General features: G+C 48.2%; 1 protein-coding gene across 8 annotated transcripts in view; it reads left to right on the top strand.

Moving 5' to 3' along the window:
• The window catches only part of LOC112908845 (uncharacterized), a 50521-nt gene extending 34577 nt beyond the window's left edge, over positions 1-15944 (top strand). For 3 of the 8 annotated variants that reach the window (XM_072766829.1, XM_072766723.1, XM_025984452.2), the window contains 3 exons: positions 10197-10515; positions 12621-12747; positions 13489-15944. In XM_072766829.1, the coding sequence (XP_072622930.1) occupies positions 10483-10515; positions 12621-12747; positions 13489-14771 (1443 nt within the window). In that variant the 5' untranslated portion in view covers positions 10197-10482 and the 3' untranslated portion in view covers positions 14772-15944. Of the gene's footprint in view, positions 1-4637; positions 4720-10196; positions 10516-12620; positions 12748-13488 lie in introns of all 8 variants that reach the window. The other 5 variants (XM_072766676.1, XM_072766784.1, XM_072767009.1 and 2 more) reach the window with 3 other exon arrangements.
• The last annotated feature ends 10200 nt before the right edge of the window (positions 15945-26144 follow it).

The following is a 26144-nucleotide window of genomic DNA, read 5'->3' as shown; positions in this document are numbered from 1 at the left end:
TTGGGTTCATCTTGTTTGGGGCTCTCTGTGCTTCCTGGGATTGGATGTTAGTTTTCCTCTTCCCACGTTAAGAAAGTTTTTCAGTACCATTCTTTCTTCTGAGAGTCCTGTAATGAGAATGTTGCCCCAGAGTTCCCTTAATTTATCCCAATTTAAATAATTACTTTTTTTGTTGTACAACTTGGGTGCTTTTCACTGCCATATTTTCTATGTCACTGATCTGTTCTGCTGCAGCCTCTAGTCTGTTGATTCCTCTAGTGTAGTTTTCATTTATTGTATTCTTCATCTCTGGTTCTTTTTTATATCTTGCATCTTGTTTTTGAAGTTCTCACTGAACTCATCTACTTTTCTGTCAAGATCAGTGAGCATCTTTAGGACTGTTACTTTGAACTCTTCATCAGATAGATTGTTTCATTTAGTTCTTTTTTCTGTCCTGTTTTATTTGAAACATATTCCCCTTTCCACATTTTGTCTGACTCCTTGTTTGTTTGTATGTATTAGGTCAGCCACAGGTCCTGGTCTTGAAGGACCTCTTATGTGGTCCTGGACCTCTTATGTGGAAGGCATCCTGGGGGCCCCAGGAGTGCAGTCCCTCCAGTCACCAAAACAATTCACTCCAGGGTGTGTCTCCTGTGTATGCTTTATGAGCTCTTTTATAACCGGTCTGGGACTGCTGTGGGTATGCTGGTGGGTGGGGCTGGCTCTCAGCCCATCTCTCTGCAATGACCAGCCATGATTATTGCAAACACACTAGTGGACAGGGCTAGTCCCTGCTGTGGCTGGCTGAGAAACCATCCTGTAGCTCCTGCTGGTATGCTGATGGGTTGGACCAGTCTCTCCTCCCAAGGGTAGAAGTTGCTTTGGAGAGATGCCTGACCCAGGTGGGGCTGCCTATGGGCTGTCGCAGGACAGGAATTGCTTTGGAAGGGTACCTGCTGGGGATGGGTAGCTTAGATGGGGTGGGTTTGCAAGGGAATGCTAGGGTGGAGGTGCTAGCAAGATAGAGGGAGAGGGTCAGAACTGGATGTTACAAGCATCCAGCCAGTTAGGCTGAAGGAGAACCAGAAGAATAGCCCCTACTAGCACTTCTTTTCTTTGAGAAGGCTCTACACATCTCTGCTCCTCTGGCACATGCTCCAAAATTAGTTTATCTTCATCTATGACTCAGGTATTTTTCAAACTGCTGCCTTTTGTGTTGGGTTTCAGACTGTGTGTTATAGTATGTTGGCCCTTTAAGAATGGAGTCTCAGTTTCCTATAGCCTTCTGGCTTTCCCATTACCATAGTTAGGCCCTGTTGATTTTCAGTAGGAAGTGTACTTCTCTCTCTCTCTGCTCCCACCTCTTGTGCATACACTCTCTGAGGGAGAGAGAGAGAACACAACTGGGGAGCTGCAGAGGGAGAAGGAGAAGCAGATTCCCTCCCCCACCAAGCAGGGAGCCCAACATGGGGCTCATTCCCAGGACTCCAGGATCATGACCTGAGCTGAAGGCAGATGCTTAACCAACTGAGCCACCTAGGCAGCCTAACATTGACTGTTTCTCTATTCTGTATCTTTCATCCTCATGACTTATTCATTCCATAATTGGAATAATGTGCTTCCCACTCCCCTTCACTCCTTTTGTCTATTCCTCCACAACCCTTATATTCTTTAAGTTAAAATGATATTTGGGGACAATAGATGTATAAAGGTATACTGATAAAGCGGACAGCTCTAAGTAGATATATACATTAGAAAACAAACTGGGTTTTGTTTAGTGAGAAGAGAGAGAAAAGAGAGTGTGAGCAGAAGGAGGGAGAAAGTGAGGGCGAAAGAGAGAATGAATCTTACACAGGCTCAGCACAGAGCCCAGTCTCATGACCCCCCAACCATGACCCAAGCTAACATCAAGAGTTGGACACTCAACCAACTGAGCCACTCAGATGCCCTGAAGATAAGTTGTTTTTTACAACATTGTTAGGTAAATGTTCTCTATTTGGTGGTTAATATGAGTTATATTGTTGAATTAATTAATTAATTGATTTTTAAATATTTAATAAATAAAGAGAAAAAGAGGTAGAGACACAGGCAGAGGGAGAAGCAGGCCCCCACAGGCAGAGGGAGAAGTAGGTAGAGACACAGCAGAGGTAGAGACACAGGCAGAGGGGAGAAGCAGGAAGCCTGACATGGGACTTGATCCCAGTTCTCCAGGATCACACCCTGGGCCAAAGATGGTGCTAAACCGCTGAGCCACCTGGGCTGCCCATATTTTTTAATTTAAAATTAACTTTTCTTGGGGTGCCTGAGTGGCTCAGCTGGTTAAGCATCTGCCTTTGGCTCAGGTGATGATCTTTGGGTCCTGGGCTATAGAGCCCCACATTGGGCTCCTTGCTCAGTGGGGAGTCTGCTCCTCCCTCTCCCTTTGTCCCTCTCCCCTACTTGTGTGCACACACACATTCTCTCTCAAATGAATGAATAAAACATCTTCAAGAAAAAACTTTTTAAAAAAGATTTTATTTATTCATGAGAGACACGAGAGAGAGGCAGAGACATAGGCAGAGGGAGAAGCAGGCTTCTCACACGGAACCCAATGTGGGACGTGATCCCCAATTCTTGGATCATGACCTGGGCTGAAGGCAGGCGCCCAACCGCTGAGCCACCCAGGTGTCCCTAGCTTTTTTATTTTATTTTTATTTTTTAAAGATTTTATTTATTTATTCATAGAGAGAGAGAGGCAGAGGGAGAAGCAGGCTCCATTGCAGGGAGCCTGACGCAGGACTTGATCCTGGTGCTCCAGGATCACATTCCCGGCTGCAGGCAGCACCAAACCGCTGTGCCACTGGGGCTGCCCTAGCTTTTTTATTTTTATTTTTATTTATTTTTTTTTTTTTAATTTTTTTATTTATTTATGATAGGCACACAGTGAGAGAGAGAGAGAGGCAGAGACACAGGCAGAGGGAGAAGCAGGCTCCATGCACGGGGAGCCTGATGTGGGATTCGATCCCGGGTCTCCAGGATCGCGCCCTGGGCCAAAGGCAGGCGCTAAACCGCTGCGCCACCCAGGGATCCCCAGCTTTTTTATTTTTAAGTAAGTATAGATCTCAGGAAGTTACATAGTCTAAAAGCCCCATGTTCCCTTCACCCAGCCTCCCCAAATGATGACATATTAGATAGCTATAGATTTTACTTAGTTTTCACCATTTTTTAACTTGCATGTAGTGTTACAAAATTTTTCCCATACACAGAGATTCACTTTACCACCAATGCAATCAAGATACCAAACTGGTCTGGGACCGTAAAAACTTCCTCATGCTATTTGTATTCATACCAATTCACATTCTATCTCCTCCCTATCCTCTGAAAAGCACTGATCCAGTCTCCATCTCTATAGTTCTATGAATTTATTTTCTACTAAACCTAGCATGCTTGAGGTCCATCCAGATTATTGCATGTGTCAGTTATTCACTCCTTACTGCTGAGTAGTCTTCCATTGTACAGATGTTAGAGAATTTATTCAGTTACTCATCCTTGAAGTTTCATCCTGGTGTTGTGCTATATAATGAGTAAAGATTTTGTGAATATAAGCTTCATTTATTTTTTTTTAGGAATGTATTTTAAAATACTTCATCATAAATATGCAAAAGGAATCTTTCATCCTGTTTACTTTTCCCCTCTCCTCTCTTAGATACCATTCTTTTAAATTTTTAAAAATCTGGTATATAACCATACATTTTCCATACAATTTATCTCCCAGTGTTGAGGAAAAAGAGCTAATTACAGATGATATTCTGATACCTTTTTTAATGTGAAATTATGACCTGAAATTTAAGCAGTAGGGAAAGTTTATTGATCATATCCACAACTGCCTAATGCTCCATGAGGATTTATTCAATTCCTGGTTGATAGATACTAATTTGATTCTGTGATACTAATCTTTATTAAAAGCCAATCCAGTGAAGTAGCTTTGTAATTATGAAAGACTTGCTTTTATGATTATTATTAGTTGAAACAATTTGTTATGTTCACATAACAAAGAAATTTTCTGGTATAATGATAATGACCCAGTATTCATTCTTTGTCACTAAATTCTTATTCAACTAAAATTAGCTTTTAATCATGCTCTGTAAATTGATAAGGTAGTTTCAACTAACTTAAGTTTGAATATTATCTTTCTCACTTAGACTAGAGTTCAGATCTTTGGAAATTCCTCACCCTTTTTTTTAGACATTCCTATGAGAGTGCCAGTTGTGCTAAGAAGCAGAAATACTGGGATGCCTGGGGGGCCCAGTGGTTTAGTGCCTGCCTTCGGCCCAGGATGTGATCCTGGAGTCCTGGGATCGAGTCCCCATAGGACTCCCTGCATGGAGCATGCTTCTCCCTCTGCCTCTGTCTCTGCCTCTCTCTCTCTCTCTCTCTCTCTCTCTCTCTCTCTCTCTGTGTGTGTGTGTCTTTCATGAATAAATACAAATAAAATCTTTAAAAAAAAAAAAAGCAGAAACATAAGTATCGGGGGAAATGTAATACATTTTCCCTGGGATATTACAGACAGATTGAGAAGCTTAGGAGGCATAGAAAATTTACAGCATCTGTGATATCGATGTAATATGTTTGAGCCTCATGGTGTGGGCTTGACTCCACATCGTCTTTGTTCTTTACAGATACAAGTAGTGGATTCAGTACCCTCTCAGCAGTAGACTCTCTTTCTGTGAAGCCAGAGCCATATACACCATCCTGATCCTGGTGAGAATGTTTGACTCCTTTTACTCATTCTCTTTTATCCTTTTGGATAACCCTGATTATGAATCCAAGCTGTCGGCTCACAACCACCTGTCTTCCCTTCTGTCTTCATGTTTCTCAACATTTCCTTCCTTTGTACTCATTAGCAGTGACAAACCCATTCCTTGGTTCTGTTTTGGAGGCGTAGAAAACATCTTTTTCCAAATAGAGTCTCTGGGCTCTTAAGTTCCCTCCACCCTCCAGAACACTCAATTATGTATTAAGTAACACTTTAAAAAATATTTATAGTCTCATAAACTATGGCAGTTAATCTGCTGGGAATTTTGCATTCAGTGTTGAATAATAGTTGTAGGATACAAAAGAAACCATTGTTGTAAGCAGTTACTCAAAGACAGAATTTCATGAAAATGTAATGTATGGTTTTTTCAGGTTTTGGGAGTTTGACAGTAAATATCCCGTGCTGATCTGAATTTTAAGCTAGTACCCAAAATATGTATCTTATAAACATTGGGTGAAGGGTCAATGCATATGGACCATGGTGAATAAAAATGTCTAAATTGTCTAAGTAGCATTTTTAATCTAATGCTATGAATGATAGAGAAAAGATTACATTTCTTGAGTAGGGACCTCTTTCCCTTTACACTCTTAGCAGAAGAGAGTAAAAAAGTGAGAAAGCTAGAGGTTAGTTTGTGTAGTTTGACGTCAGTTCAACTTTCTGAAGGAGGGAAGATTGTCGATATTCCTCTTTTCTAAAAAGTTTCTTCTTGTATCATGTAATGTATGCTCCAGGAAAGCTTCTTTCTGCCTATGTTGATTCTTATGCCAAAGCAGTATATTTTAGTCCCATCACCAGAAACACTACAAGCACAGATTTGGTTCTAGACCACTGGAATAAAGCAAGTCAAATGAAGGTTTTGGTTTCCTAGTGCATACATAAAAATTATGTTCTTTAAAAATTTAATTTAATTTTTATTTTTTTAAAAGATTTTATTTATTCACGAGAGACACACACACACACACACACACACACAGAGAGAGAGAGAGAGAGAGGTAGAGATAGGCAGAGAGAGAAGCAGGCTCCTTGCAGAGAGCCCAATGTGGCACTCGATCCCAGGACTCCAGGATCACGCCGTGGTCTGAAGGCAGGTGCCCAATTGCTTGAGCCACCCAGGTGTCCCTAAAAATTATGTTTAGTGTAGTCTTTTATGTCTAACCCTCCTTCCCCGCTTCCATATACAGACCTTAATTAAGAAATACTTTCTTTTTTTCTTTCTTTTTTTTTTTTTTTTAAGATTTTATTTATTCATGAGAGAAAGAGAGAGGCAGACTCAGGCAGAGGGAGAAGCAGGCTCCATGCAGGGAGCCCGATGTGGGACTCGATCCCGGGACTCAAGGATCATGCCCTGCCCCAAAGGCAGGCGCCAAACCGCTGAGCCACCCAGGGATCCCCAAGAAATACTTTCTTGCTAAAAAACACTAACCCTGGGCAGCCTGGGTAGCTCAGCGGTTTAGTGCCGCCCTCGGCCCAGGGCGTGATCCTGGAGACCCGGAATCAGGTCCCATGTTGTTGGGCTTCCCTGCTTCCCTGCATGGAGCCTGCTTATCCCTCTGCCTGTGTCTCTGCCTCTCTCTCTCTCTCTCTCTCTCTGTCTCTCTGTGTGTCTGTCATGAATAAATAAATAAAACCTTAAAAAAAAAGAAAAAAAACACTAACCCTCATCTGAGCTTTTCATGAGTCCTAATCTTTTTGTTTGTGGCCTGGGGTAGCTGTGGCAATTTAAAATAAGACAGCAAAGTTCACCATATCAATCGACTCTTTCTTTCACAAATCTTTCACCATAGAACTTCTTTATCAACTGTCATTTCAGCAGTCATCAAGCATCTTCACCAGGACTAGATTCCACCTCAAGCAACCCTTTCTCTGGTCATCCATTCAAGTTTTATTACGAGATTTTTTTTTGCAACATTTATTATGAGATACTTTGCAACATTTCAGTCACATCTCCTCTACTTTTAATTCTTTTGCGATTTCCACCACATCTATCATTACTTTTTTTTTTTTTTAAGATTTTATTTATTTATTTATGAGAGACACACACACACACAGAGGCAGAGACACAGGCAGAGGGAGAAGCAGGCTCCATGCAGAGAGCCCAATGTGGGACTCGATCCTGGGTCTCCAGGATCATGCCCTGGGCCGAAGGCAAGGGCCAAACCGCTGAGCCACCCTGGGATCCTATTTTACTTTTTTTACAGAAGTCTTAAATGAGGGTTAGAATCAACTTCTTCCAAACTCCCATTCATACTTTGCCTCTGCCACCCATAAATGGCTGCTAGAATAGAATTTTCAGTTTAGTTTACTTCTCTGGTAAACTTAATTCCCTGGCCTTACACATTGTATTTCATAAACAATAAGACTTGAAAGTCAAAATTGCTCCTTGATCCAGGGTCTACAGAATGGATATTGTGTTAGCATCTCCATCAGAGCTCTTGAGTGACGAGGTACACTGAGCAGTAGGTCTCAGCAGTGGACTTAAAATATTCAGTAAACCATATTATAAACAGATGCGCTGTCATCCAGGCTTTGTTTTTCCATTGATAGCTCAGGCAGGATAGATTTAGCATAATTTTTTTAAAAAAAGATTTTACTTGTTTATTTATGAGAGAGAGAGAAGCAGGCTCCACACAGGGAACCTGATGTGGGACCCGATCCCGGGACTCCAGGATCATGCCCTGGGCCGAAGGCAGGCGCTAACCTGCTGAGCCACCCAGGGATCCCCAGATTTAGCATAATTCGTAAGAGCCCTAGTATTTTCAAAATGATAAATAAGCGCTGGTCCCTAATGAGAGTCTACCTGTACTTTGAAGCAAGGCTTGACGTCTCTAGCTGCGAAAGTACTAGATGGTCGTCGCTTTGACAGCACATATACTGAAAGTGCTAGATGGCATCTTCCAATAGAAGGCTGTTTTGTCTGCATTGAAACTGTATTGTTTAGGGTAGCCACCTTCATGAATGATCTTAGCTAGATCTTCTGGATCACTTGCTGCAGCTTCTGCATCAGTACTAGCTGCTTCACCTTGTACTTTGATGATAGGGAGATGGTTTCTTTCCTTCAACCTCATGAAGCACCCTCTGCTTTCAACTTGTCTTCTGCCAACTCACCCCTCTCAGCATTCCTAGAATTGAAGAGAGTTAGGGCCTTGCTCTGGATTAGGTTTTGGCCTAAGGGAATGTTGTGGCCATTTTGATCTTCTATCCAGACCACTAAAACTTTATATCAGTAGTAAGGCTGTTTGCTTTCTTATCATTTGTGTGTTCACTGAAGTAGCACTTTTAATTCTCTTCAAAGACTTTTTGAGGGTTTTTTTGTGTGTGTGTGTTCACAGCTTGGCTACTTGGCTAGCTGTTGGGCTCACGAGGCCTAACTAGCTTTTGGTCTGTCTTGGCTTTCAACATCCCTTCCTCACCAAGCTTAATCATTTCTATCTTTTTTTTTTTTTTAACACAGTTTGACAAATTTATTTTTTTTTTAAAGGTAGGTTTATTTATTTATTTATTTATTTATTTATTTATTTATGAGCGAGACACACACACAGGCAGAGACACAGGCAGAGGGAGAAGCAGGCTCCATGCACGGAGCCTGATGTGGGACTCAATCCCTGGTCTCTGGGTTCACACCCCGGGCTGAAGGCGGTGCTAAACCACTAAGCCACTGGGGCTGCTCTCATTTCTATCTTTTGATTTAAACTGAAAAATGTATGATTCTTCCTTTCACTTGAATACATAGAGGTCGTTCTTTATTTATGTATTTATGTATTTATGTATGTATGTATTTATTTATTTATTTAAGATTCCATTTATTCATGAGAGACACACACACACACAGAGACAGAGAGGCAGAGACACAGGCAGAGGGAGAAGCAGGCTCCATGCAGGGAGCCCGATGCGAGACTGGATCCCAGGACTCCTGGATCACGTCCTGGGCTCAAGGCGGGTGCCAAACTGCTGAGCCACCCGGATCCCTGATAGAGGTCGTTTTAATATTAATTTTCATAATTTCAATGCTGTCGTGTCTTAGGGACTAAGGAAGCCTGAAGATGGAGCAGTTAGAATAGACACCACAGCATTTATCAATTCTAGATGGCCCTTGAAAGAGGGCTTCATTACCTGGAAATATCAAACCTGTTAATTGTTTCACAAGAGAGATGAGCTTTAGAGTATTTTCTAATTTAAGAGCCCAAAATTTCTTGATGCACTTACTGTTTTTTACTCCCAATAATTTACTTGTTTGGGTAATGTTCTTTGTGCTTGTATGTATGCACACACAGACTTGTGGGAGAGCTTGTCTTTCCCAGGTGCCTCAATTTTACATAGAATCTTTGATGCCATATCATTTATATACCTGCAGATTAGCAAATCACTGTGACACAGTAAGTGTAGGTGTGCTCTTTGGCACCTCAACTCAGGAGTATGTCCCTCACAATATCTTTAATGGATATCTTCATCTATTTAACCCCCCTAAGAGATATATGGTTTTATTTGCTCCTTTAATTCAGATGCACTCAGTAACTCCGAGCCATCTCTCCAGAAGTGAGAACTCATTTATTCTCAGTCCTTGCATGTGTATCGCTTTTACAATGGGTTCTACATAAAGCTGTATAAGCTAGTGAGCACAACTGATATGAGTGAATCTGGTTTGGAGCTCTACGTTTTATTTTATCTTATTTATTTACTTTTTTAAAAGATTTTATTTATTTATTCATAAGAGAGAGAGAGGGAGGCAGAGACACAGGCAGAGGGAGAAGCAGGCTCCATGCAGGGAGCCGAACTTGGGACTTGATCCTGGGTCTCCAGGATCATGCCCTGGACCAAAGGCAGTGCTAAACCGCTGAGCCACCCGGCCTGCCCCGAAGCTTTACATTTTATAACCTACTCTCTTAATAGCCCTACCATTTGCCAAGTTTAGAGCAAGGTCTGCACTGAGAATATGGTTTTGAAAGCTTTAGAATCACTTTCATTTTTATCAAGTGTGTCCTTGCTTCTGGCTGTGAAGCTAGAGCAGTCTCCCTCACTCTCCTTCTGTAAGTGACTATAAAACTGGACCAAATACCAGTGGCTTTCTGATGTTGGACAAAAGCACTGAACAATGAGCCTTGAGAAAACAAAAATATAGGAGATGAGGTCACATTTTTCCCAGTTCCCTCCACAATAAAGGACACACTATTATGAGTGACTCTATGGAATGCCACATCCATTTGGATTTGTAACCTTTGGAGGGCATCTGGGAGCCTGCTATTGTAAAGTGTGAATTAGCATCAGTGTTGCTAAACATTCAAGTGATCAGTTGTCGGGAACTCCCTGGAATCTGGGCACAACCTCCCAACCCCGCACTCAGAGCCAGCACAACACTTCCCAGTGCCCCTTGTGGTGCTGCTTTGCCTGTGTTCCAGAAGGTTCTTATGTGCTGCGCCCTTTGCAGAAGCCTGCAGAGTGGTAACAACTGCATTGCCCAGAGGACCCCGTGCCAAGTGACGCCATCGTGGAGCCAATGAAGGTCCAGGAGACGGGCGTTTCTGTGTGTGCCATCACATCAGAGTGGGACTTCCAGGGTCCGCGTGGCAGTTGTTTTGGCAGCTCTGGGGTCCATTTCCTGTTTGGAGGTTCCAGAGCACAGGGTCAGGACGAGGCAAGGACTGGTGCCGCTGGAGAGGAGGCGTTCCCGCAGCACTGGGCTGCTCCTCGCCCCGCTCCACCCACCAAGTCTGATGGCGGCGGCCGAGCCCAGGGATCCAGCTCAGGTAAACACTTGTCTCATCTCTCTTGGGCCCTCCTGCCACCCACTTGCGGGCAGGGTGCCTGCTCCCTGCCCAGGCTCTGATGTCAGGGGGCCCTGTGTCTGAGCGCCACTGTGGTGGCTCCAGGCTGGGGGAAACCTGGTGTCAGTTTTATGTCTACACGGTAAGCAGGGTGTGAGGCAGAGGCATGCCTGGACTCACAGGCAGAGAGGTGGTCAGAGAAGCAGTGGAGACCAGAGCTCTACTGATGAAGTACTTTTGGAAGCTACCCATAAAGGGGAGGGTGTCCAGGACCCTGGAAAGACATCCAGGTGTAGCAAAAGCCAGTAAAATGAGGTTTTCATGGGGTACAGGTACCAGTATGGCTGAGCTTTGAGTATTCAGGGAAATGCAGGTGTTCTTTCTTTATGATGGTTTGGATCTTACTTTACCAATGCTTTGTTACTGCAGCAAACGGAAAGGGAAGGTTAGGGTTGGGTGCAACATAGATGTAAATTACAGCCCTGGGGATAAGAGAAAATGTTGGATTTTAAATTCCTTTTTTTTTTTTTTTTTAAGATTTTTATTTATTTATTCATGGGAGACTCAGAGAGGCAGAGACCCAGGCAGAGGGAGGAGAAACAGTCTCCATGCAAGGACCCCAATGTGGGACTCGATTCTGGGAATCTGGGATCATGCCCTGAGTCAAAGGCAGTCAGTCGCTCAACCGCTGAGCCACCCAAGCATCCCTAAATTCCTTTTTTAAAGTAGAACCAGATTTTCTAATGTAGGAAATAGGAGACAGGGATGACCCCTAGGGCTTTTGTCTCAGCAACCATGTTGAGTCTGACATCTTTAGAAAACAATGCAGGGCATTAGGAGGGCAGCTGGATATAAAAGTCTGTAAATTTGAGTTGGGGTTCAGCATTAGATGCATAGGTGGACCTTTGTGTCACATTAGGAAGGCAAATTCAAATGATGGAGAGAAGATTAAGAGGCCAGGAAGAAGAGGGTGGGTACTGCATAACCTCTCAAACACACGGAAGGGGTGGAAGACTTACAGAAGAGGAGACCGGAGCAGGATGTAGAGGCAAGAGGGGGCTGCTGCCTATTTGTGGCAACCTTACTTGGAACCTGGTAGATGAGCCTAATTCAAGGGCAGAGGTCATCATCTGTTAATTACTAGACCTAGTATTATGTTTACATATTAATTCTCAATATTTAGAGATAGTGGACATTAAAGTGAGGTTTTTCTTTTTTTTAAGATTTTATTAAAAAAAATTTTTTTAAAAAGATTTTATTTAGGGATCCCTGGGTGGCGCAGCGGTTTGGCGCCTGCCTTTGGCCCGGGGCGCAATCCTGGAGACCCGGGATCGAATCCCACGTCGGGCTCCCGGTGCATGGAGCCTGCTTCTCCCTCTGCCTATGTCTCTGCTTCTCTCTCTCTCACTGTGTACCTATCATAAATAAAATTAAAAAAAAAAAAAAAGATTTTATTTATTCATGAGAGACACAGATAGAGTCAGAGATACAGGCAGAGGGAGAAGCAGGCTCTATGCAGGGAGCCTGACATGGGACTCGACCCAGGGCTCCAGAATCACACCCTGGGCTGAAGGCAGCGCTAAACTGCTGTGCCACGTGGGCTGCCCTAAAGTGAGGTTTTTCAAGTAGGCTCTAAATCCCATGTGATTAGTGTCCTTGAACACTGGAGACTTGAGGCTGCCCTAGGAAGTGGGGTGCTACTTGCCAAGAACTCTTGATGCCATAAAGGTATAAAAGAGGTATATGAGCTGATGGGCCCCAGATCCTTGGTATTAGGGACTTAGGAACAGTGGTTGAGGCTATGTTTTATGATACCTGGTAGATACGCTGTGGAGGATTTCAGGGAAATTGCATGGTTGGGGACTGGCCATGAACTTAAGATTCTATCTGCCCACCTGCCTGTTGTTGCAGAGGGCTGGACATAGTCATTACTGGCACCAGGGCTTGGTATATCCTTTGAGTTGGGTGCCCTGGGAGGAGGAGGAGCATGGGATAGATTGGGGTGGGGTGGGGTGGGGGTGGGGGACTGGAATGTGGGTCCTATGGAGAAGGGATGTTTGTGGTTTTCTCTCTCCCCATCATGGCAGGGTAGTGTGACCTTTGAAGATGTGGTTGTATACTTTTCCTGGGAAGAGTGGGGTCTCCTTGATGAGACTCAGAGATGCCTATACCATGATGTGATGCTGGAGAACTTTGCACTTGTGATCTCACTGGGTAAGACCCTCATGCCCACCCCAGTGCCCTGGGCTAGACTCTGCTCTTTTTCTCACATTTGGATTGTGGGCACTGCCATCACTAGGTCTAGGCTCAGCACTTGCCCTCTGGTTGAGCCTGCAAACCCCCGTGAGCCTGATGGATCAGCCTCCAGGTTTTCTTCCTCCTCACCTGGAGGCCCAGGGGCTGTTCTTAGATGTTCCTCTGTGGGTCTGCATATAGTATTTATTTGTGTTTCCTCTCCTGGGTCGTATGCAGAATTGCTCTGGGGCATGGCCAGTCCTCTGCCTGTCCTGTCGTTGTGTCATCCGAATCCCAGTTAATTCAACTGTGGTTTAGAGGAGTCAAGAACCCCTCACAGGATGGCCTACCAGTGTGTTGATGCCAGTGCCCACCCCTCCTTTCTACCTTTCTTTCCTTCTGCCTCAGTTTTTGATCCCTAATCAGTTGCAACTAGATATTCCTGGGCCTGGACCTAAACTTACATACAGCCCCAGTGAAGGCCATTGGCAGAGGAATGAATTGGAGACCCTGCATCTTCCTGTGGGGCCTCCCCAAGTCTTGTGACTTTAGAGTGCCAGGACTACAGCCCTTTGATAGCCTAACCCCAACACCCTCTTCTTGAAAACAAATGCAGTGACCTATTATTTGGTGTACCCAGCAGATGTTTATGATGAGGTCAGCTCCTTCCCCCAAAGATAATATAATACGCACATCACACTGGCATTTCTGTATTTCCAGGTTGTTGGTATGGAATGGAGGATGAGGCGGCACTTTCTGTGCAACGAATGTCACTGGGCAAGACTCCAAGTCCAGATCCATCCATTTGGAAAGCTCAGCCCTGTGAGAAGTGTGTCTTGCTTGGGAGAGACATTTTGTACCTGGCTGAGGACCAAGAATCACATCATGGGCAGAAATCGTACACCTGTGAGGCGTGTGGGAAACAGTTGTGGTTTAGTGCGAATCTTCGCCAGCACCAGAAGCACAATGAAGAGAAGCCATTCAGATGGGACATGGAGTTTGTGACAAGCTACAAATTGCATGTGTCAGGGAAGCCTTTCCCCTGTGGGGAAATTGGGAAGGACTTCCTGGCCATATTGAGTCTTCTCCAGCATCAGGCCACCCTCAAAGGGGCCAAACCGCACAGCAGCTTTGAACATGGGGAGTCCTTTCATGGTAGGAAAAGTCCTCACACATGCAGTGACACTGGGAAACCATTCAGCTATGAACATAAACTTTTCCAGCCTCAGCAACTTCACACTAGAGAAAGTTATCATGACTGGGATGACTGTGAGAAACCTTTTAACCAAAGCTCCATCTTTAGTAATTGTCAGAGAGCTTACCCAGGAACAAGGTCTTATGAGTGTAACGAATGTGGGAAATCCTTTAGCCAAAGCTACAACCTCATTCAACACCACAGAATTCACACTGGTGCAAGGCCTTATAAATGCAGCGAATGTGGAAAAGCCTTCAGCTTCAAATTCAGACTTGTCCAGCACCTGCAGATTCACACTAGAGTGAGGCCTTATGCATGTGGTGAATGTGGGAAAGCCTTTAGCTACAGCTCTACTCTCATTAAACACCAGAGGGTTCACACAAGAGAAAAGCCTTACAAGTGTGGTGAGTGTGGGAATTCCTTCAGCCAAAGCTCCAACCTCATTCAACACCAGAAAATTCACAGTGGAGCAAGGCCTTATAAATGCAATGAATGTGCAAAATCCTTCAGCTACAAATGCAAACTGGTTCAGCACCTGCGCATTCACACCGGAGAAAGGCCTTATGAGTGTGGGGAGTGTGGGAAATCCTTTAGCCACAGGTCCACTCTCAATCAACACCAGAGAATTCACACTGGAGCCAGACCTTATAAGTGCAATGAGTGTGAGAAATCCTTTAGCCAAAAGTCCAACCTTATCCAGCACCGGAGAGTCCACACAGGAGAAAAGCCTTACGAATGTGGGGAATGTGGGAAATCCTTCAGCCAAAGCTCCCACATCATTCAACACCGAAAACTTCATACCAGATAACCTTGTGAATGCAATGAGTGTGGCAAAATGTTCATAACCCAGGTCTGTGTTACATATGTGCAGCACGTATAGGTGGAAAACATTCATCTAAAGGTCTAACCTGGTTGGGTACCAGAAGGCCCTGCACAGAATGTGGTATATTTCATAGAGCAAGACTCACTGTGAGGGAGCCATCTCCTGGAAATTGAACATCACATCTATGAACATCCAACACTGGGGCAGATTCCCCAAGACTTGTAGGTTTATGGGCAAGCTTTCTGGAGCCCTGCATAGCCCTCTGCTCTGCCAGGTTCCTCAGTGGGTGTAGTAGTCAAAGGAGGTGTTCTCTCTTGACCATCATGAATGATTGGGGATGGGGGTTACACAGCAATTTCCTTCTTCCTCATTAGGGTTCTGACCCAGTTTTGACAAAGCTAAGGGGTTGATAATACTTTTTACCTTCCAGGCCTAGAGTGCCATGACAACAGTATATTTCTCTTAAGACCACCTTTAGAGCTCATAGGGGAGTGGTTCTTTTTCTCCAGGGCTGTCAAATAATGTTGAGCACTATTGTGGGGGAGCTATTCCCCAAATACTGCAAAGAAATCATGTGCCTTCGTGTGTAGGTTCACTTTTCTGGTGTTATTGTTTGTAAGACTACTTATAGGGGCCAGGTGATGTGTACAGAAATAGGACTGCAGGAAGTGATGTATTTGTCTACTGAAACTTGCATCCCCAGGTGTTCCAGTGACCATGCCTGTGGTTCAGTTTATACACTCCACGTGCATGTTCTTTCTGTAGCTGAGGAACTTGAGGCCATTGTCAATCTTATTTTTCTAGTCTCAAGGATATTACTGCACGGGCAAGAAAATGGCAATAGGATAGAGAAAAAATCCTGTTGGTGGGACCCTGCAGCTTTTTGATCAGCTGCAGACCCAAATAGAAATTATCTTGAAATTTTCAGTGATGCAGGGCATTGGACTCCTTGTGCAAAAATAAAATAAAATAAATTGGGGGACCCAAGACCTCTATTTGATTTTTAAGTAAAGCTTTATTGAGGTTAATTAACATGCTGTAAAACTGCACATATTTAAAGTTGTATACAAAACTGTGGATGGTAAATCTATATAAACTCCTTTTCCTTGTGCCCTTTAAAAAACTTCTCCCCCACAGTAAATTATTTTGTATTTTTTACATTAGACTCAAATGTTTATTTTTTTTAAACTGTGGTTTCCTTTACACTGAGTAATTATTTTGAAAGAACCAAGATGTTTTTACTCATCCTACTACTAATCTATGCTGCTCACTCACCACAAATAAAACTTCAAATATATATATATAACAACCCTCCCCCATGAATCCTTCCCCCATGTAGTCATTGTCTTTCCCTTACTGTATTACCCTGTAGCCCTTTTAACCACTTAGAAATCACTCTCGATTTTTACAAATGTGTGATGGATATAAACTTTGGAGACTTCTCTAAAGTGAATGTTGCTGCTAAAAATACTGCTTTGTGTAGGGTAAAAAGTTGAAAAACTGTCTTATCCCCAGACCTATGAAATGGCAGATTTGTAAGTATATATAAGGAAAAAAAAAAAAAACCCACCCTACAAAATGAAAACTGGGGAATCCATACCACATTCACTGCTCCCTTTCCCTAATTTGTAGACATTTTGGTAGCATTTCTAAAACTAACACCACTGGAAAAAAATAAAATAAAACTAACACCACTGCCCCAAGATTGTGGCTGAAACACCAAGACAGATCTCACTCAGAAATCCTACACAGATGGGACACCTGAGTGGCTCAGATGTTGAATGCCTGCCTTCATGCCCAGGGCATGACCCTGGAGTCTCAGGACCAAGCCCTGCATCGGTCTCCCTGCATGGAGCCTGCTTCTCTCTGTGTGTCTCTCATGAATAAATAAGTAAAATCTTAAAAAAAAAAAAAAAAAAAAAACCCAGCTCACTGCACGATATGAAGATGATAGCACACCCTAGAATTTGGTTCCTAGTTTAGACACTGAGCAGGAAATTCTGCATTTGTCTAACCTCATCGTTCAACAGCATGAGTGTTATATTATCGCCTTCAACTTATAAAAGGCTAAGCTTTCTTTGGTTTCCAACAGCAGCAAGGAACAGGGACACCTGGCCCTTTTGGGGCCAAAGAAGTCTATTTGCTTATTTTTTAAGTTACTAAAAAAGATCCATTGGGCCAGCAGCAAACATTGATCTACACCCCCTTTTTTCCTTGCTGAAATTTACCCTGTAAAGAGTAAAACCCACCAACCTACCACACTCCATCCTCAGCCCCTACTTACATGCTGTGTGTCCCACACCATGAACCTAAGGACCTATAAAAATCCTCTTGCTTCCCTCCTTAAAGGTGCAACACGGGCTCAAAAATAACCAACCCAAGCCAGTCCACCCCCAATACCCTTAAACCACTGGTGTAGGAGGGGGAATTGTCAAGAGTGGCATGTTTATGGGGCTTCCTCAGAGCCTGGGCAGGTGTTGTAGGGATTTAAAATAATCAAATATATACATACACTTTTTAAGAGCTTAAGTACTTGGGGAACAATTTGTAAAAATCCTTCTGTCTTGTTAATAGCTTTCCCCAATTGATTTGTTGTCTTGCATTAAAAGTGGAAGGAATTTATAATTGATCCATATCCAACCCAATGTATTGATCATAAGAACATAACATGTGTCCTACCTTGTTTTAAAACGAATACCATTTTTTAAAAAGGTTTTATTTATTCATTAGAGGCAGAGGGAGAAGCAGGCTCTCTGCAGGAGCTGGATGTGGGACTCGATCTCAGATCACGCCCTGAGTCAAAGGCAGAGAGGCTCAAACTAAGCCACCCAGGTGTCCCCCTAAAACCAATACTTTCACGTGTTCTCTAAATCGGGTCAAATAAGCAGCACTAAAAGGGCAAAAATAGCAAGGCATATTCTTCAAATACCTGTAATACATTAAGCCATAAAAAAAGCTTTGTATGCAAGCTTCCTTTAAAGGAGCTAGTGGTTTACAGAGTCCTAAAGGTGTATTTGCAAATAGACTTCTGGTGAGAACATTTAAAAAATGGGAAAGAAAACCAAAATGAAGCGAGAGCCATCATTTTTTTTTTTTTTTTTTTAAAGATTTAATTTACTCATGAGAGACCCAGGGAGAAGCAGGCTCCTGGCAGGGAATCTGATGGGGACTTAGATCCCAGGATCCGCGACCACTCCCTGAGCCAAAGGTAATGTGCTCACGACCACTGAGCAACACAGGTATTCCGCCCCCTCCCCCCGGAGAGTTCGTTTTTACTGTCCATGTCAAGTTTGTCAAATTTGTCAAATGTAAAGTTCCCAACGAAGCCCTAGGGCGTCGCTAGACCAAACCCTCCGCCTTCCCACGCCCAGGCCTGTCCTTCGGCTCTTGTGTCCTAACCCCGGGCGCTCACGTTCAGTTCCACAAACTGGGGGGTGGCTGCGCTCTGGGCTGGCTGTGGGAGCCTGGAGACCCCACCTCCCCCGCAGGCAGCGTCCCAGCCCCCACGGCTTCCCAGCGAGGCCCTGACTCGCTCACATGGAATGGGCTTACTCGGGCTTCCAAGCTGGCCCCGGTGTGAAGCCACCCCGGCCCTCCAACACCCTCATGTCACCTGTAACGATCCCCAGGACCCAAACGCCCAAGGCCACCTTCCAACAGGCACCGATCGCCGCGAGCGCCCCTCGGTGAGCAGCAAGCACCACGGGCGGGGCGCGCCTGGTGCCCTGCCTGCCCGAGCCCCTCCGACGGGAATACGCGACTGGCGGGGGTAATGCGCTTGGCTCTAAAAGCGCTTCACGCTCTCAAGTTCTCTTGCAGCAAGTGCTTTCCAGCCTCCCCACAAGACCGTTTTTCACGATCGGCTCTCGTGCTAGCGTCGAGCCTCAGCCGGAACCTACACACCCACACCACCAGGCGCTGTGGGCCGCATTCCCCAAGCGCTCCAACTCCGGAGGGCGCAGCCGGCTCGCCATAGTCCGGTCCCCCCCCCACCAACTCCCGACTTGCCCTGGGCACGCCGCTCCAACTGGAGGCGGAAAGGGGACCACCAGGCCTCCAAATTGCCATGTCAACCCAAACTACACAACACCAGGCGAGGCCCCTCCCATGCCCCCCTCGACCGGCACCAGGTTGCTTCTGAGGTCGACTCCCCGCGTCCTCTCCCTGCACCCGCGCCCTAGCCTCTCAACTGGGAGGGTGCAGGGCTTTTTCGGTGGAAAGCCGGGAGCAAGCAGACACGGCTGGGGTGCGGAGGAGGGCTGGGGTGGGGGATGTCCTGCCGGGGCCCCAAAGAGCTTTGGGGGAATCCGGGCAGATGGATGGAGACGGAACCACCGGGGAGAAGGAAGCGCCCTGCGAGCCTGCGCTTCAGGACGCACCTGCGGTAGGGACGACCCGGTCCGCAGGGGAAGGGATGACGAACGTGGGAAACTACACATGCCTCGTGGGGTGACACAGCAGCCAGTGACTGCAGAGGCGGGGAGAGCAATGACTCGCCCCTGCGGCCGCGGACCGCCCGGGGTCGGGCGGGGGAGGCCTCAGGCACCGCCCAGCGATCGCTCCCGCCCCTTCAAGGTTCACCTACAGAAACTGAGACCTCTCCTACCTCTCAAGCTCGACTAGGTTAGCGCTCTGCCACGGCCGCGGCCCATCTGAGGGGCTCCCTAACCTGCCCGGGCTGGTGTACAAAGGGCAGGACTTGTGACTCCTACCGGGAATTCGGATTCGACAGCCAGAGGCAATGGCACTTCTCCACCAAAGGGCTCAGCGAGTGGAGCACGAGCATCCCGCACGTGTTAGGGCTCAAGCTGGGGGGAATGGGCGACTACACCACTTGTTCCCCTAAAAAGTTGCCGCATTCCAGTTGGCCGCGGGGGTCACACCTAGTACTCATTCCAGTCTCCAGTATCTGGATTAACCACTCCATCCTCCAAGCACCACCCCCTACAATGGGGGGAGAGCAAACGGCCAGTGCTGCCCGTGTCCAGCCTGGGTGTGGCCCCCGTGTTAGGTCAAGCCACCAGCTCCACCCCAATGCTGACCATGCCTCGGGTCCAGCTTCACAGCCATGCACGCCTGAAGGGCAGAGAGCTGGTTCTCCCAGCAGGTGCCTGGGTGGAGGGTTCACGGGGTCACCGTTGCTTTGTCCGAGGGCATCATTCAGGACAGAGCGAGGATGGGACTGCCGTTCTCAACAAACCCTTTTGGCAAAGGCGCTCACTCCAGTCCTTCCTCGAACACTCCAGCGTCCTTCCTCTGGGAACAGAAGACAAAAACCCCCCACCCCTCCTCGACCACAGTCTGGGGTCTCACGGTCCACAGGCACCGGCTTCGAGATGCAGGGCCGGCCTGGTGAGTGTCTACGGAGGTTCAGGGGGGCGGCGAGGAACGTGGCTGGGGAGGCGCGCAGAAGCAGGGGTTTGGGAGGCGCACAGGGGCCAGGGGTGGGGACGGCAGCGGCTCCCTCCGCCCCGCAAGGCCACCTCAGAGCTGGTCGTCCTCCACTGCCCAGAGCCGCATCCCCACCGCAGACCGCTCCATCCTCGCCCGCCTGCTGAAGGAGCTAAAGCGGCCTCGCTTCCAGTACACGGCCCCCCAAACGTCCTGCACGTCACCCCAGGTCTGCGGCTGGGAGCCGGGTACGTGAGCTCCCGCTGCGGCCCTCGGACTTGGTGGCAGTTTTTTTTGGCTCCCTCCCCGGGTCCCCCATCACCGCCTCGAGAGTTACAAGAACTGCCACCACGATCTGCAATAGGAGGGAAGGGGCCTGCATACCCGGGGCGCTAAGCCTTAGAAGACGCTCTTTTCCGGGGGAGAAACAACCAGGGGAACGAGATTGGGGTTTCTTGCGCCTTTACTGAGCACCAGCACCCCCTCATCCCCCGAAGCTGCCCCGACCCCGGCACAGAAGGCAGACATGGGGTGCCGGGCGATCCCGTCGAGGCCAGCTTCTCGCACGGACAAAGGTCAGCCCACGGCCCAGTCCCGGGAGCGCCGGGCCCTCGGATCAGGACGGGTGGACAGGACTCCACCCTTGTTCCCTCAGCAGGAGCGGTGAGAGAAGCGTCCTTGCCGCCCACACATCGCCGCTGTCGAACTGACAGTAGACGGACGCGGAGGGAGCCTCGGGGAGCAGGGTAAGATGCCCTGGACCGCGGCCTCAGGTGGGCAGCGAGGCGGGAGGGACGGGGCAGTGAGGGGACAAGGGGCCTCGATCCACACCCGCGGGTTGGCAGCACCGCGGCTGTAAGTCAGCCACTGGGCACTCGAGAGTTTCAGGCCTTAAAAGGCTCTAGGACGAAGGGGTGGGGGCTCTGGGCACCAAGAACACCCACATTGGCCATTGTGACCCCTGCACGTCTGGAGGCTCAGCCCTTCCCCCACCCCCAGCCGCCACCGTGCCCTGGAGAGCTCTCCCGACCATGTGCACCTCGCCCGCAGCGCGGGGCCCACATCATGCCAACCGCACCCCGGATGCCACCAGCCGGTGAGGGGGTGGGGGGAGACCAGGGTGACATCCGCGCGCCAGGGCTGGCTGCGGGAGCAGGCGGGGTTCACGCGGGTCCTTTGGCAGACAGAGAGTCAGCGCTGACGGGCAGGAAACGCACAGGAAGACTCAGATGGCACAGAGGAACGGGCGCACACACCGAGAAGGCGGAGGAAGAACCTCCAATTCGGTTGCGCTCAGGCCAACGTGGTCTGAACAACAGCCGCTGAAGCAATCCGGGGATACCTGGGGCGCACGTCGGCCTCGGCACCCTCGTTCCTTGCCTGGTGGCCCCACTGTGGGGCCGCCCAGAGCTCCGCTCTGGGACTGTGTCCGGGAAGCACCCCCAGCGAGGTGGCCCGAGCCGGGCTCACTAGCCATCCGCCAGGTCAGGGGCCAGGAGCAGCCGAGAGCAGGGGTCAGGGTGCTGGAGACAGACTCAGGGCCCCGGAAAGGAGACCGGTATGCACGGTCCTTGCTGGTCCAGCTTCGGCAGGCCATGCCCGGCCTTGGAGGCGGCTTCACAGTTCACGACAGGGAAAGCTGTGCTCGGCCCCCACCGAGGGCCCCGTGGGGTCGACGGCGGGAAGAGGCCTTTGCCCACTCACAACGGCATGCCCCCAAGTGGTACTCGGCATGGGGGGTGGTGGCCGCAAGGATGTCAGGGCCCTGAAAGTTGGGGGGAATGGTCTCTGCGCATCCCCACAGGTCAGCGCCCGGCAGGACGGCAGAGATGTCCAGAGGCCCGGGCTGGGGACTCCCTGTTGCCGGTGAGCGCACGGGGCCCTTCAGCGGCTGAGGAACTGTGCTGCCTTGAGAGCTCATCCGTTGGCTGCTCAGACTCTATTCCCAGAAGCGGTAAAGCTCCGGAACAAGGCTGTCGAACCCCTCACCGTAGCCTCTGGCTTGCCACCGGTGCAGCCAAGCGAGGTGCCCACCCCACATGGGAATGGCGCATCTTCCTCGCCCACTCGATTCCTGATTCCCGCTCAGACGCACGGGAGAACAAGTGGTTGAGGGGCCACTGGGAACGGGCACCTGGTAGTGGACTTCGGGGAGCACACAGGGTGGCAGGTTGGCGTCTCCATCGCGGAGATAACCAGGAAACGAAGGGAAGTATCTGCTGGTAGGAGGCCCTGACCTGAGTGTGGCCGAGAGCAGAGCGAGGCTGGCTGGGCCCCGCACCAACCCTACGCCGGCGGGGAAAGAGGAAGAGTGCCCCAGGCCGCAGATATTCCAATATTCGTCTCCTGCCTGGAGCTGGGCTTAGTGCGGAAAAGCCGCTCCCCACCGCGGGGGGCTCCAGGAGCCTGAAGGGTGCCCAGCAGGGGCAAGCGTCCTGGGCCTGCTTTGGCCCCCAGCCCTGTGTTGTCGAGAAAAGATCGGTAGTCTGGAGACGGTCACCTGACACAGCCCTGAACCATGAGGGATGGCAGGGCAGGTTTGCGAAGGCAACCAAGTACCTGCAGCAGGACATCACACCCCAACCTCCTGCACCACGTTTGGGCGGCCTGAGCTCACGGATGACTCAGGCGAACAGCTCAAACAGGAACAAAATCAAGCCTCAAAGCTCCCACACGCGATCTGAGATCTAGCTTCTTTTGCTAACTGCCGAGACCCCTGACCCCGGCTACACAGCCACAAAAGGTGTCAATTTCACGTGAAAAAAAAAAAAAATTACTCTGTTCGGAGATGGAGCTGACTCACGGATTCCATGGGTTTCTTGTAACCGTAGGTCAGCCACTGGTCCCCAGCAGGACCCCATCTTCACAGCTCCAGGGCTCCTGCGGCCATCTGGTTGACCCTGGAGTATAGGCACAGACCCCCAATGCCATAGAGATTGCAGACCTTCCCAGCTGCCCGTGCAGTTGGGGCCAATCCACTGGGGTCCTGGATCGGAGCGTGAGTCCCACGGAGGTACCGCCGACCTGGAAAGCTTAGGTGATCCCCTTCCCTCGCGGGATGCCTGCGAGTCCCCGCTTCCAGATTGGGGCCTGAGGAGAACCGCAGAGGCACCCCCAACTCCCCGACCCCACGCAGAGCCGCAGGCGGCCCTGGTCCCTCAGCCTGGCCACCCTGCACACCCCGTGATCGTCTTCACTTCTGGATCAAAACAAACCTCGGAAAACCGAGCGTAACCGCCTGGAACCGACGAGGGTAGGTGCACCGCCAAGGCCTGCCCTCTCCCCAGCCGCGTGGGGTGTGGCCGTCCATGCACATCTACCCGTTGGGACCTGGAAGAACTTCCGCAGAAGCGTCTCCAACCACCGGACCCCACGAGGAACCGCAGCCGGGCCCTTGGCAACTGACCCCGGCCTCCCCGCAGGGTCCCCGCCTGTCTCCACCTCCAGGAGCAGCCGGCCCTGGGTGCAGGGCTCCCTCTCCTGTTCCCCCGCGGTATCGCAGCCAGTTCCTGCGGGCGAAGGACCCGCAAGCAGGGGCTGGTCGAGGTCCCTGCGGCCCCACAAGTCCGTTCTTCACCGCAGCTACGGCCCCGTGGAGCTGCGCATCCAATCTCCAGCGAATGGATGGCGACGACGCCCCGGCGAGACCGGGAGGATCCGGCCAGCGCCGCCGGCCTCCTGGAACCCTGCCCCGCGTGTCGCGACCGAATCCCGTCCCTCGTCGATTTCGCCGGCGCTCCAGAGGGAGGAAAGTCTAAGCGCGGGCGGCTCCCACCAGATGGCGCCCGAGAACCGCGTGAACGTCAGCGGGACGGATCATCACCGCCGGCCGTCGAGGGAGCACTGCCTGCTGCACCGACGTCTGAGCTCCTCCCGCCCCATCTTGGACTGCGTTTCTCTGGCCCTGCCTCGGGCGTCCGCCTCAAAGCCCCCAGACCGCACGCCGGGAGCCCTAGAGGCCCCGCTGACCGGCGTGGTCTTCCCTGAGCAGCCCGAGCGCTTCCGAGGCTCCCGAGAGGGCTTAGAAAACTTTTGCGGGTGGGCACTGTAAAACAAACAAACAAACAAACACGCAAGTGCTTGCAGACTGGCCAGGGACGGTTGAATCGTTTTAGTTCTATTATTTCCGGCGGAGGAAATGATAAAGCGTGAAGACAAAGCCCAGAAGCCTCGAAGTTGATTGATAGATGACACCTTAGAAGTTTACACAAGATCTTTCCCTGGGTGTACAACAACGAAATCCAAAGACACAAATACATGTTTGGAATATCAGTGCAAATGTAGTTTAAAAACATAAATTTCGGTGTTACTTACCATAATAATAAAAAAATTGAGGCGCATAAATAGCCAGTTTACTAAATACAGTACTTACCCATCCATGCAATGCAACACTATGTGTGTGTGTTTGAAATGAAGGATTGAACTATTCTGTGAATAAAAAACTAGAACTTTTTTGCTGTAAGCAAACAAAAATAAGTATTTCTCTTAAAAATGGGTGTGCCAAAGTAGAATCACTACAGTAATTTCAAAAGACAAGAATAAAATTAGCAGACAGACACACTGATCAATAGAAAAGAAGAAACTCAAACAAATAGACTGTTGGAGGTCTGATTTACCCTTGAGTTGAACCCCAACAATTGGAGGTTCCTCACAGCTCCTGTCCTTGGAATGTATACTGTGCCTACTGTCCCCAGTGGGAGCTATTTCAAGGACACGGCCTTAGGGGAATATAGTGTTGTTGAAACCATCTGGATGGTATATATGACTGAACCCAGTCAAGATTTGGTGGATGGGTAAGGAGATCTACTCCTCTGGTGGCATCCAAGCCTCATATATTATTTCCCTTGCTTATTAAACCTGCCATCTACCCATCTGGGTGGCCTTACCCTTTGGTTTGGTCTCTTCCTGCCCTCTGTATATAGGGGCTCGTTTCAGATTATACCCAGGAAGCTCCCAAGGAGCTTGCAAATTGATATTTGCCCAAGCCCAACTGATTTTTGGCAAATATGCAAAGCAATTCACAGAGGAAAGATGGCTTCTCCATTAAATGGGATTAGGGCCATCAGACATCAACAGGAAAACATGCAAGCAAGCAACCAACCAAAAACCCTCTTGACCTAAACACTCAGCCTCCTACACACAAACATAATCTCAAAAATGGATATTGCAATGCAATATGTATTGAAATGTAAAACTAGAACACACTTAGGGAGAAAAGTTCTAAGAAAAATTTGTGATATAGGGTCAGGCAAAGAGATTATAACACTTGCCGTAAGAAGATGATCCATAAAAAGAATGGAGACAGAGGAAGTCATCAAAATTAAAAGGCTATATAAAACATCTTTGAGGAGGACAAAACAACAAAGTACAGAGGCTGTGAAAAAATTTATAAATCAAATATTCACTAGGAATGTGTAAAGAACTCTCAAAACACACCAATATTTTCTTAAACAAAAAACCCCTTCAAATGCAAAATGGACAAAAGACACAGAACAGACATTTCACCTGAGAGGAAGAGATCCAGTTGGATGACAAATGAGCACATGAAAAAATGCGAGCTGTTTCCAGGGAATGCAAATAAAAATCATAGCAAGATATCAGGACACATCCATCAGGATGCCTTAAACAAAATGGGGGAACAGTATCAAAACGCTGGTGAGGTTGTACAGATATTGTGTCATTCATGCATCACTGGTGATGTAAAATGGTACAGCTGCTCTGGAAAACAGTGTTGCAGTTTTGAACACACAACAAAAACAAAAACTACAAACTTATTAGTGTCTTACAACCCAGAATCTCAACCTCTGGGCTTCGATCCCAGACAAATGAAAACAGATTATGCAGTAAAGGGTTGCCTGAGCAGGTCTGGGATATTCAGAACCTACACATTCCAATGAATCATCTGATCTCTCCTGGCTCCTGGGAGGAAACCTCTAAACTGTTGGAATGTCATGCCTAGTGACTGTC

Source organism: Vulpes vulpes, chromosome 1 (assembly GCF_048418805.1).
Source record: "Vulpes vulpes isolate BD-2025 chromosome 1, VulVul3, whole genome shotgun sequence".
NCBI lineage: Eukaryota > Metazoa > Chordata > Mammalia > Carnivora > Canidae > Vulpes > Vulpes vulpes.
The sequence above is the reverse complement of the archived record's forward strand: the minus strand, read 5'-3'. Positions and strand labels throughout refer to the sequence as shown.